Source organism: Falco biarmicus, chromosome 3, assembly GCF_023638135.1.
Source record: "Falco biarmicus isolate bFalBia1 chromosome 3, bFalBia1.pri, whole genome shotgun sequence".
Classification (NCBI taxonomy): domain Eukaryota; kingdom Metazoa; phylum Chordata; class Aves; order Falconiformes; family Falconidae; genus Falco; species Falco biarmicus.
In genome coordinates, this window is record NC_079290.1 from 81401487 (window position 1) to 81415591 (window position 14105).

Sequence of the window (14105 nt, forward strand, 5' to 3'; positions counted from 1 at the left end):
AACACATTAAATTAACTGGAGAGCAAAGTTCAAGCAGAACAGTCTCTCATGCTCACCATGAAAAGGATGCAGAAAACATAGCATAAATATCCGCAGTTGCCAGTGAATTCAGTAGGAAACAGAGATGGTTCAAAAGTGTTTCTTCCTGCTACAAGATATCCTCACAAGGTACCCAAGTGTATTTCATCTCAGCATGTTGAACCCTCGTACTGTTTTCTCAGGTTGAGTGCAGAAGTGCTTCATTTTAGACACAGATCTGTCTCTTTCAATTACTAGTGCAGACTACAAAGCATTTTAGGAATGCCATACGTCAGTTTAGCTTGCTAAGAAATCCTAATTGGCTTTTTTTTAACTTCAGTGATGGCAGGGAAAGAAAGATGTGCTTAGCAGTTGTAAGTATTTATGCCTTGGCACTATTAAACTGTATAGCCAGCTCTTAGATTGAATGTAGCTACAGAAGGATTGATATTGACATATAATACCTGTTTTTAATGTGTTGGGGAGAACCAAGACACTTGAAACTTCCATTGACCATAATAGCAAGCCGTGTGCAGAGGGCTTCACATTCTTCCATACTACAAAATCAAGTGGTGGGGGAAAAAAAAAGAATTAAAAGAATAATACTGAAAACAGAGAACATTATTTATACCTAACTTTAATTAAAGTGGAAGGAATCTGGACAGCTGCAAAAATGAGTACACAAGACCTTTCATTTTAAAAGCAACAGTCCAAATTGTAACCCTAATCAGTACATACCAAAGGTTACTACCACATGACAGGTAGAAAAGAGAGCCCTAAAATAGAATTTATGTTTTTATTCCAGAACCAATTGGAGAATTCTGGTCACAAAGGTTTTATTACTGCAGGCACATATCTCAGAAATGTAACTGTGAGAGCCATGAACTCTGTTATTCCCTGTACTATCTGTTTGTGGTCATTCTGAGCTGAAGGATAGAGGGAGAAGAATGAGGTAAGTTTGTTCAGCTTGCCTCTTTCATAGTACATATACTTAGAAAGTAGTTACCTATAGTCTGCAGGATAGAAGAAGGTACAAAACACTACAGTCTAAATGGAATTTAGGACATGGAAATGCAGCTGAATAGAAAAGCACGATCCTGTTAGATGCAATTGCTTCAGAAAATAAATAACTACTGCTTCAGATAATAAATAATAACTTTGATATGTAAAGCTTAGGGCAGATGGGCTGCCATTCTACATATTATACAGAATTGTGTGAGCAGTTCTTCCAAAGCATCACTTTTGACATAGGATACCAGTCAGGACAAATCCATCATTTCAAAGAGGAGTCAAAGTCGTTTGATGTTCCTGCAATTCACTGCATGCACTCCCCAACCCTTCTGAGATAGCTAAACAAGAGCTGTCTTGTGTACCTCAGCCATGTGCCTGATCAAATAGTGCTTTTACTGAACAAGCATGGCAACTAAGTACCCTCCTAGGAACAATTTCCTTAAAACAGGACAGGAAAATGGTGTGAACAGCCAAAACACTACATTTAAGAGAGATGGGGAGAGGGCTTGCTAACACATCTTCCCAAAAATCAGGAAGTTAGCCGAGTCTCCTTGGGGTGCAGTAAGTCGTAATGCTCCCCTAGGTATAACACTCCCCAGCTGTGGCAAAATAACACAAATTTAGGCCTGTATGAACAGTTAATATAATCTCAGTCCTCAGTTTCTCAAAAAAAAAGCTTTTTCTCTGAGAATTAAGTATGATAGACATCCAAAACTAAGTTTTACACAGGAAATCATCTCTATACATTATGCACTTATTTGCTGATATGCATGAAGATTCACTTTGTAAGAAAAATCTCTTTACTTATACAAGTATTCTTTGAAAGAATCTCAAATAAATCTCCAATCTGGCCTTCAGCAGATAGTATATGTAGTATAAAATAACTTCTCCTTCCTCCGCCCTAGCACACAATGTCTTAATTAGAAATGAAATGTGTATACTATCACTGTACTCATATCTGCTTCCAGTCATTAATTTGTAGTAGCTAAATGAGTACTTAGTAACAATTTGATGGATTTTTTTTGTTTGTTTGTTTAGAGCATATTAGTAGTGAGACGACAGGTCTCTTCTGTTTAGGTGATGTTTGACAACTAAGGGTTCTTATCTGGACTGAAAAGTCAAAGCACACAGTTTACCAAAAATCAGTCAATTCACAATGCATAACTTGCATTCCCTAAATGAGTGAGCTGGTAAGCACTTGGGGGTCAAATACAGATATGTAATTTTCAAGATTCAGCTTTCATAAACAGAATACTAGAAACTTTTGAGAGCATTTTTCCATCAATAATTGAGCACATGTACAGAGACAACAAATACATTTTGAGAACCTCTGAAAAAATTTAGCAATATCTAGAAGAGACTGAGGGAAGTTTTGCTGGGTTCTTTTAGTGATTCATCTATGCTTCAAGTCTCATTTGGTCAAAATATTACATTGCTGTTTTGATTGATGAGTTCTGTCCTCTCTGGGCATCATTTAAAGCCATTTTATGTATAATTATATATACTGTACTATATTCCTTAAGGGAAACTTTTTATTCATTCCATTTTACTGTAGATTTTACAAAACAGTATCTTTTCTCCATTAAACTGATACACCAATGACCATATCAGAGAATTGACAAGATAACTAATGTGGATAGACTCTTCTAAGAGGACAAGAGTCACTCTACCATTTCCAGTAGTGCATACAGAGAATACCTGAGGTATCTGTCTTTAGGATGCCATGGCATACTCTTTTCATACACAGATGCAAAACAGAATCCTTAACAAAATTAGAAGAGGGCTTTTCACTCTCACCTCCATTTTTAAGGATTTGTAAAGTGAACAGCGACAAAAGAATAAGCTGGTGTTCCAAGCAAGAAGAGACACTGAAACATTGATTATAAAGAGCATAGAAAAGGAAAAATTCATTGCATCATTTCTTCTGTGACTGCAGCCTCCTTGAGCCACATTCTAATCCTTAAAAACTGAATATAAAAATTATTTAGAATTTACACAGGTTCAAGTTTCATGAGCAGGAAGGAACTGCATAAAATACCAAGACATATTTCACATATGATACCACGGTGAGCATGCCTTCAGAATATGCTCTTCTGCTCTCAGTTGACAGCAGGTGAGAAGAAAGAACAGGAATATTCTGGTTGCTTAGATAAAGGTCTTACCTGTGGGATGTCAGTACAGCTGCACAGCCATCCTGAACTTCCTTCAGGATGGTTTTCCAAAGGTAGCGTTTAGAGCAGGGATCCATCCCAGAGCTGGGCTCATCCTATAAGAAAAATGAAAATGATGATAGAGCAGCACGGGAATAGCAGCTCCAGCCCAGCATGAAGAATTAACAAAATGCACAATAAAGTAATATATTTTTCTCAAAAAAGTTACATTTTCAGGAGGCCACTTTAAAGACACCATGATCACTTTTTTGCTTTAACACTATAGTTTAATTTCTAAATTTATAGAAGGCACTTTTAATTAATTTTGCATAGAAATAATATTTATATATATTATATAATTCTATATTAAAATATGTTATTCATAAATATACATATATGTGCTTAATAATAACATATATACACGTATACCTTTTTGAATAGGAGAGAATTGCGGGTGTTTTTCCTTACTTTCTGGGAGGGTTTGGTGCCTGTTTTTCCCCTGCATGCACATCTGCCATGAGCACAAACAAATGGAGAAGTTGTGTAACTCCTGGCTGCCTGCGCTGCCCATCCCATAACAAGATGTGGACAGGCAGATCATATGTTTGGAGTCAACATCCTCCAGCAGTTACTCCCAGAGTCCCTTTGAGGAAAACTCCAACCCACAGTGGGGAGAATCCACAGGATTAGATAATAACCCAATCAGTGCTGCTCAATGCAAACTGTCTGGCAAACCCATTTCCCACTTGGATGGCTTTCATGGAGAAAGAAGTGCAGCTACAAAAACTTATTTTCCCCTTCCTACCTAATCCTACTGTCCTCACTAAATCAAATTTTGACTTCACCTACTCATGGAAGCAGAAGGAAGGATATCTGATTGCCAAAAGTAAATCTCTGTCACTACATTACTAGGGAGGAAAAAACTCTTCCAGTTGCTTTTTATATAATGGAATTTCATGAGAGTTATCAGCATCTGTTAGTGTTGTATTGCCTTAGCCAATGTATGGGCAGCAAGGAATCCCAGCTGAAACTTGGAAGCAAAATTGTCAAGAAACAAAGCAAACAAAACATCCAGTTTGATGGCAGTTTTGGTGTTTAGCTACCAATGGAAGATGTGAAAGAGAAATCATTTCAATAGCCTTTATTTGTGCACAGCTAACAAAGAAAACATAAAAAGCAATAAAAATAAAGCAGCTCATGCTATTACTTAAATTTATATTTATGATCTTGGATGTAATCTAGTAGCAGATTCAGTGATTTACATTGGTGTGTTTGCTTGCAGACAAAAAAAGAGTGCCTTTTAAAATACTGAATAACTCTTTAAAATCTGCTAGCTTTCTAAAGCCAGCCAAATGTTTTAAAGCATTTAACATGTTTAGATATTTTTCTTTCATCTTGTCACTATATACACAATAGTCTGTGCCCTGTAGCAAGAAGTAGGCTGAAATGGATACTTGCAGTAGCATGCTGTCATAAAGGCATTAAAAACAGTTGGAGCATTTTCTAAGATTGGGAAAGCACTGATTTAAGATTATCTCCTCCTTTTACTAACTGAACCAGGGTCAGTTTAAGCATAAAATGTAAATAAAATAACTCAACTCAGAAATGAAGCAATGATAGGAAGTTAGAAGAAACAAAATGTGTCTGATCTTCTGAAACATGAACCATGTGAGAACACCAGTTTAATTTGGTTCTACTTAGTCCATCTCTTCTCGGAAGCACTAGCTTCCACCCCAGCTCTGGGAAGCTGATTCCCTCCCTCTGACAGTTTTGAAAGGTTTATTCCACTATTGAACTGGTTTAGCTCTTCCCGGACAAGTCTTAAGAAAGGGATGTCCAATCTTCTCTGGTAAAACAATAGGTAATGATAAGAAAGAGAATGCAGTGTCATAATGATGCAGTTCCCAAAGCTTTGTAATACCCTGATCTTCAATACAAGAGGCATTGTTTAAACTGGAAAGGCCAGTTTCAGGCTTAAATGAACAGTAGGATGCAAGCACCAAAACAACTTGTGATAAATAATTTAAATTAATATCATCCAGGAGTATTAGTTTGGTTGTGTGGTTTGTGAATCCAACAAAAATATAAGAACTAGCCAGATTTATGAAACATGACATGGCAAGGAATATGAATATCCTTCCTGAAAAAGACTGGTCAATAATTAATAACACCAGCTCCAAATTACTAATTAAAATTAGAATTTTCCTTCTTAAGGAAGCCAGTAGAACGTTCATATATATTTTTTCATCTTATATACAAAGTATAAAATATATAAAGCATTAATATATTTTGGATTAATTTTTTTTCTTCTTCTGAGTAAGGAAATCTTTAAAAAAATTGCGTATACATTTGGGCTATGTCAGGGGTCCTCAAACTACGGCCCGTGGGCTGGATACGGCCCCCCAGGGTCCTCAATCTGGCCCCCGGTATTTACAGACACCCCCCTGCCCCCTCCCCTCCCCCCCCCCCCCCCCCCTGCTGGGGGTTGGGGGGAAACCAAGCAGCCGCAGATGGCTGCCTGCCACTTCATCTGCGCGCCGCCCCCCTGGTTAAACAGTTTGAGGACCCCTGGCCTATGGGATGCTACAAATGTGGGTTTGTGTGTTTAGGACCAAAAAATAAAGAAAAAAAAAAAGGAAAGGAAAAACAACTTACAACTTCACTTTCTATCTTTGTGAGCACTGGAGAATGAAATAAGGAGTGTTGATACAGCAGAAGAGGACAGTTGTACATCCATGTATCAATTACTCCCTGACTGATCAGAAAATTACCTGATTTTCTTTAGAGCAACATACAAGACAGCAAAATTCAAAATAACCTATTTATCATAGGCACAGTATTACCTCTACTCACCAGTAAAAGTATTTGAGGTTTACCAACTAAAGCCACAGCAGTAGAGAGCTTCCTCTTTGTGCCAGCACTGTATGTTCTCACCAGTTGGTCAGCATGGGTGTTGAAGTGTAACTGGTTAACAAGGTCCTCTGCAACCTGTGGTTCAAAAATATGAAGGCCAGCAAAGATGAGCCAAATCAGGTAATGCTTGCGCTTAGGTTGAAAGAATACTCTGTTCATGCATATTAAGCAAATGTACATATTGTTTCCTTATTTACCCCTATTTGTTGCATACTATTACTTTTGAATCCTAGACACATACAAAAATCTGCTCTGGGACTCCTTAGTTCTCCACAAAGGATAAGTATTTTCTTATATATGTAATTTGGCTTTGTCATTGCTTGTAACAGTCATTTGCATTCATTTTGCATCGATGGGTCAGTGATCTACAATGTTCCTCATTTCTAATTCTCCAGTATTTATTTGATCGAACATCTTAGTAACTGAAAATTCAGGAGACAAAATTCTGTATCAGCCACAAAAAAGATGGAAATGACAGAAAAGCAAGTCACAGGTCAAGGATTTAGAGCTTCTTAAACACACAAGGTAATTTAGATTTAAATTCATGTACTTTTCTAACAACTGAGAGGAGAAAGTTGACCCTAGCTGATTTGGTTGTAATTGCTTAAATAAGTATGTGTGATCTGAGTAAGCAGGGCAGGGACATGAGCATACCTGAGACAATGTTCACGCTGTCCTCTATGGCCTTTCTTTACCTGTCAGAGACAGTCCTAATGTACAAGGCTCCCTCAAATACTGCTACTAGAGAATTTTTAATGTAGCAAGAGCCTTGCTCGACCTCCATCAGTTATCACTGCTGGACCACCCAGGGAGTCCTCATGCAAAAACATGATGGACACAATCATGGTTTTTTGCATCATGCACAAACATGATGGGAGCAAATTTTCTAATCACCACCGCCAGGTGCACCCTGCAAAGCAGCAGGTGTTTAGTGGCATGCTGCTGGGTGGCTGTATCATCAAAGGGTGATTTAATTTGTAATAGAGTCAGTATGTCTTCAACCTGGATGTACTACAGCCAGGAGATTCTTGTAAAACAAGTAGTTGTGTGGTGCTCTATAGTCTGAGATCAACAGCCAGAATATCCCCAGCAGTATAGTGCTTTCCTTTTGCTGCCTCTGCACTACCTTCGGCAAAAAGAAAGGTTGACTGGAAGGGTAAGTCAATCAGGGACAGCCTACAATTAATTCAGAAAATCTAATAGAAAAAATATATCATAAACTATATTGTGAATTAATATTCACCATCCATTTCAAATAAACTGCCATAAGCATAGTAATATTTTTATAAGACAGTTTTATCAAGATATTCATGACCCTTTTAGCAAGATTTTTCAGTGCTATGTACAAAAACAGGAGACAACTCTGAGAGAGCAAGTTGTCTGTAAGCAGGAATAATGCTGCACTGGTGAAAATCTGCAGTATTCTAGTGTGGATCCTGGCACTGGTAGTAATAGTCGCTTGCATTCAGTATATGTTAATGTATAGCCTGACAGCAATGCATGTTCTTAGATAAAAGCTACAATTTATAAATATTGCTCTGACTACAGTAGATGCAGATAGTTAAAAAAAAAAAAAAAAGTAAACCACCCACAAGTAATTTTATACTGAAAAGCTAAAATCTGCTATTTTAGAGTTAATTCACAGTGGTTTACTTTTGTTTGAACGAAATAAACTATTGCTATATATCTGTAGAAATGCTGCAGATTCAAACATTCTGTGGCTTTAGAAATGGTCAAGCATCTAAGCTATATTCTGAGATATAATAGCCAAGCTTCTTGGGGTTTGGGGGTTTTTTTGTTTGTTTGTTTTGGGGGGGGGGGGTGTTTGTTTGTTTGTTTGGTTTCTTATTTTTCTAACTAGCAAACATAGGTCTCATTATACACTGAAATAGCCTGTAAAACGAACACCTCTAAAGCATATAGTAGACAGCTTATCCACTATACTAAACTGACTTGACTTTACTACCACTGGGAAGGCATGCATATTAGTGACAATATTATCCTCCTACAAATCCATCAACAATATACAGAGAATTGCACAGAAAAGCTCATAAAAAAATAAAACCAGAAAGTGAAAGATCACCATTGTGATCTCTGTTTACACCAAAATTAACACATATTGCAAAACTACAACAGGCTTCAAGGGTTACTAAACAACAAGAAGAGGACTACATATCACAGCTGAAATATAATAATCACCATCCTTTAGCTATGGCCAGAACCACTATTTCTATCACTGCTTTGAAATGTTATCAAAACTTTAAATCAGAAAAATGCCTTTCTTTGAAAGGGGCAATGAATGCCTCACAGGGAAGAATTTAGAAAGCCAAGGAACAGTCCCAGAGAGAAAAGAAAAAACATTCAAGCTAAGTCCCCAAGGAGACTCAATGAAGTATCAGGTATGAACACAATGTTCTTTGTAGGGAGCAACATTAAAAAGAATCGACTTTGCCAGATTTGCAATTCAAACATAGAATCCTCGCAACTATCTGGTATGTATTCAAGCATTCAGTGCATACATACTCATGACCACGCCATCTCCTGTTTTGTACTAGTAGAGAAAGCCTGGCAAGTCCTCTGCTATGGGAATTTTGCAAGACAAGGTTTACTTAAGGTAGAAAGAGAGGGTTAAGAATCATTTCATAGTACCCACTTTGCTGCTGCTCGGACTGTATAGAGCTTCCAAGATAAACCTTGCAGATCATTGCAGTACACACTGCAGTCTGGCTTGATATCTAGATATGCTTCTTCGGAGCAAAACGTATCAAATTAGACCAGATTTGGAGTTGAATCACATCGGCAACATAAAGGCAGAAGGATTAGCCAGCTTTCTTACTCCTAATGGTTTCCCCGCTGCAACTAGAAGATCTATTCCTGCTATCCTCCTCAATCCTTTCATTTCAAAGGAGCTCTGCAGAGCATGCTTCAGCAAATATAAGATAGAGTTCATTCTTCTTTCAAGAGATGACCCCAAAACTTTCTCTCTTTTCTTTAATGTATATAATAAGACTTCCAGTAATAAGTCTTAATTTCATCAGTATGCCCTAAACAACAACACAGTCATTTGAATGAAATTATAAATATTACGTATGAGGTATATTGTGGAGGAGCCTGCACATCTCCATTATAACTTCATTTATCTGTATAACCAGTGGTACCTTGTGGCTTGTATCATAGTATGCTATAAAGTAAAAATGAAAAACCCTCTTAAACTGCTTTAAATTAAATTCAGAATTGAACATGTGACAAATCTTCAAACAGATACATGCAATTATGCAAGAGATTTACAATTCTAATGGTTCTATTCCTTTAGTGCATATGAGATATATACACAAGCACCTTCTCTCCCTTCTTGTCAAATTCATCATGATGTTCTATTTCTGGTTTCAATTGCTTTCAGCAGTGAAGAGTGAGAAGATACATCAATTTATTTAGCAAGCTGGTAACATTGAGGCCAAGTTAAAAGACTCCATTATACACAAAAATATATATTTTGAATGCACTTGAACCATAAATATGTTTTACCTATAGTCATGGCTGTAGTTATGTATTTAAACTCTTTCCTCCTCTCCCCTACCCCCATCCAGATTATAACAGATTTACATCTATCAACTAACGATTTCCCTATTTTCCAGTATTCCTTAAATATGTTTACTTTTCCTTCATCAAATCTAACATCTTTAGCAAAAGTTCTTTTTCGCAGATTAACTGGGACTAGTTCCTCTAGGTTTGGAACAGTCATTGGAATAAACCCTTCAATCTGTAAAGTCTACACCAAATCTTTCAATACTTTGTGGATTTCCTAAAGACTATATTCATTGCAGAAGAGGCAGTAAGGTAACTTGAATTTTTGCAAACATTTTTATTTGTGCTAAATATTGCATTAATAAAGTAGTCATGGTGTCCTCTATCCATCAGGGAACTGAAAAGCGCATCCACCCCACTGAAAAGCAGTAAGTGATGCTAATCATGTAGCCACTAATGATTTTTCACTCTCTCTGAAATTTACCATTAATATGCCAGTAAAAAATTAAGTAGTACTGAGAGTCATCAGTTAGTATGTGATCCACAAAAACCTGGAGTTAGTGAAGACTTAATCTAATAGAAGACTAGAAATGTGGTAGCATGTCCATCCTGACTTGACAGGTTGTATGCATCAGTGTACTGATCTGTGCATCATTTCTGACCAAATAAATACAATTTATATCTTCTTGGTATTTTTTTTTTTACATATCCTTATAAAGCAAACCAAACCAAATACTGAAAATTAGTATCATACCTAGTACAAATGAAAAACACGGGATGAATTCTAGAGTCATCTGAAAAATAATTATACACTTCCAAAATAGTCATTCGTAGTGTCGGGTTCTGAGTGAGTAACTGCAGTGTAGATTGAACATCCTAGAGTAACAATAATTCATCAATTCCACACCAAACAGTATTCATCCTGCATCAGAGTAAACTCGAAATTATTAGATTTCTTACACTAGGAAAGCATATACTCATGGTCAAACTTCCAGGGGAAAATAGTCCTTTATCCCAGAATCTTATAAAACTGTACACACTAATTCTGCTCGAAGTCCAAAAAAAGCAAACACACAAAGAATAAATGAATTTAAAAATTCCTTTTCCAGCAGCTACAGAATATAACATGTAAGGAAGTCAATGAGATTCCAGAGTAAGTGCAAAAATGTTCCTAGAGTTAACGTAAAGAGAAATCATGCTGACATTCTTGCAGAAGTTGCCTCTGAAGGCCTGATGAAGCTTGTTTTGAGGTTTGCAACACAAGTTTTAATGCAAATGAGAGATGTCATTTAATGTTGTGTTAATATCCTACATTTTTTAACAAAGTGTATCCTGTCTTCTGGAACAAATTTAGATATTAAAACTCAATATATTAAATAAATACAAATAAGAATTAAAAATACTAAGTTAAATTAGTACCTGTCTAAATAGTCCAAAAGCTCTACTCTAACTTTTCCAGTTTTGCAGTAAAAAGAAACTTTCAGAGCTAATTTGGGAAGTAAAGCAAAACTTCATGTTACATGAAGCTTAACATTGATAGCAAATGACCCATTTTTCTCCTCCTTTCCCATTCAGTTAATTACTGTTTTGGAACATTAAGTGCACTCAGCTTTATGTCAGGCACTTAACTCCTGCTGCTGATATATCTGTCTAGCAAAGGATTTGATCCTTGAAGTTAGTGCTTCAATACATAACTTTAGCAGCAACACATCCTGTAAGTCGCCTGCCTGTTTACTAATTTATTAAAAAACAAATTGAATGTATGTTTCTTTCCACATCAAAACCATGTACTCTAGAATATATATGTGTGCATGCACATTAGCAGAAACACTGACTGGTAAACATTCAGAGGCAGGCTTGGAGCACCATATCATACGCAGGAGGGAATGAGAAAATAACAGCTTACATTTTCATACAGCTGGCTATTCCAAAGCATTCCCAGGCCTTATTTTCTTTATAGGCAACTAAAATGCACACTTTCTCCAGGCACCAGCCATTTCTGAGTTGAAACACAGCAGCTGTTCAACACTTCACAGCAGTGGCACACAGTCAGAAGGGCCTGCTAACAAAAATATTTGTTTTCCTCTGAGATAGCTGCATTTCAGTTTTTGATGAAGGTAAACCAGAGTAGTTAAATATTATTTGCAGGAGCCCTTTGATGCCTTGATCACAAACATATGGCAACAAAGTCTGCGTTGCAATCTTTGCAGACAAAAAATTAAGACAATGGAAGGAAGAACGGTCTCTATATCACTTGTGAAACTGAGGCACAGAAGGCTGCCTGTAAAGAATAGTCTAGAGTCTACACCTAGATCATCTAAGGTTCAGGATAACCAGAAGACTAACATCTATCTTCTCCTAGTGCACCGTAGTAATGTAAGTCACTTCTAAATAGTGCATAATTGATTTTGATCCACTTGAAGCAGGGCCCGTACGTGAATTACCACACTGTGTGAAGAACTGCTCCCCAAATGGGTTTGAAAACTGCCATTCCAGTAGCTGTGTGCTAATTTCCCACAGAATAGCTGGATCTGAACATAAAGTGAAAGCTTTTAGGTACACCAATTATTCCTAAAGACTGCTGCATCTGAAATGGGGTTTATGAATGCCAGATACTTCACAGAGAGCACTATTCTCACATTACCTACTGAGAAGGTATATGAAGCCAGGTTACCCTTGTTGCTTCTCACCAAATACAGGCATGAGGCTGCATTTGCAGTAGTATTCATTTACATATGCACATGCAGAGAGACACCCTGCAGGCACAGCATAGAAATCTGCTGGTATCGTCCTGATCATCGCAATCTGGAAAAGTTCCCAGGCACCTGAGAAAAGCTCAGTGCTGCATGGGGCAATTTACTTATGAAATCCAGGTCCATAAGCACACCACAGATCTCTCTCCATTCTCAAGGTTCCACACAGCTCCTGATCCAGCTCCTTACCCTGCCAAGCAGTTGCTTCTGGGAGGCTAAATGACCTGAAGGAGTCACAAATCAAGCAGTGACAGCAGGATTCACAGGCACGTGCACACACACACACAGAGTCTCCTCTACTACTGGTGTTGACAGGGTTTGCGCAGAGTGTAAGATTAAAGCATTAATAGCCTGTTGTAACGCACAGATCAGTTCGCACTGCTTAAAGCTATCATCTCCAGTTGTCTGCAGATGAGGTATTATCAGAAAGAAGGTGTCTGCCAGTGCCACCTGAACAGCTTTTCCTCACACCTGTGAGTATTAAAATAAAATAGCTAAGAGTCTGCTGATCAGTCAGAAAGGTGGCACAGGACTAAAAGCCCTACTCAGCTCTCACTCAAAGACACCGCTCTTAGCAATTTCAAGTCAGTTATAAAAGTAACTCTTTCAATAAGGCTGATGCAATTATTTTAATTGTAGAGAAGCCCTTCTTAGGCTCATTCCTACTCAGTTTCTTTCTCAGAGGACCACCATTCACCAGGGTTTATGTGCTTTAGCTTATTCACAAATGGGCAGTATGCTTAGTCTATGCTCTGGAGAGGGCTTGGTGAGAGTAACACTGTATGTATATGACCCAATGTTATATAAGCGAGTCCCTTGAAATTTAATTAAAACTATGTACTTCTACCATTCAGATTCTTCTGAAATCTCCACTCTTCTTAGGGTGTCTTAAAAACTGTTTCATTTATAGTACACGGTGTACCATTTGGGCATATGCATTTTCTTACGAAAATAAGAAGACAGAAAAGTTTAAAAACCACGTTTAGAGCATTTTAAGGGCACTCCTGCATAATTAAACAATCAAACTTTGATTCCTCTATTAAATTACACTTAGAACCAAAAGCATTAAATAACACGCAAGATGTATGGATATTTAACAGCACTCTTTCGAATGACTACAAAGCTCTGGAGGAGATGTTGCCACCTTTGTGTCCATTAAAGTGCCACGATAATAGATGCTAGTTATGATAGGCTTTTAGCCCAACTGTTAGCGAGGAACTGTGAGTTCATGGAGAAAACAGGTAATTATAGTTGAGGGGTTTAGTGCAATAACAATTATCCCTTATATAGTTCATTTAGATCAAGGGAAACATAGTCAAGTCTTCAGCACTCTGCCAGTACTCAGAAACAAAAAAATACCACCAATGAGTTATGAAAAGCAAACAACTAAATAAAAGACCATATGATGATTTCTTGCAGGTAGCAAGAACTGTACGGTTAAAACAGTCAGTTAAAAGTCCAGCCAGGTGGGACTCGTCCACAAACACCCAAATGATCAGTTTAAGACATTGCCTGTCCTGATGCATTATTGAGGTATAATGGCAGTTACTTCTGAATACTCAATGTCCCATTGCAGCAATCATACCTTTTTCTGGAAGAGTACCTAGCTGCTGGGGAAAAAAAAGACTGCAAAGAACCAGAAGTTGGCCCTCTCACATACAGACAAGGAAATGAATGTAAACAACTTAGTGGATCCTGAGGCAATAGCCAGGAAAATGCTGAGTAGGTAGGGGAA

The 14105-nt window shown here is 37.5% G+C and overlaps 1 protein-coding gene across 1 annotated transcript in view; it reads right to left on the minus strand.

The window, feature by feature from the left end:
- Window positions 1-14105, minus strand: part of ABCA13 (ATP binding cassette subfamily A member 13) — a 211693-nt gene that overhangs the window by 29647 nt on the left and 167941 nt on the right. Inside the window, exons 57-59 of the mRNA XM_056331501.1 lie at window positions 6033-6167; window positions 3192-3295; window positions 483-575 (exon numbers count right to left, since the gene is read on the minus strand). Of these exons, the coding sequence (XP_056187476.1) occupies window positions 483-575; window positions 3192-3295; window positions 6033-6167 (332 nt within the window). The remainder of the gene's footprint in view (window positions 1-482; window positions 576-3191; window positions 3296-6032; window positions 6168-14105) is intronic.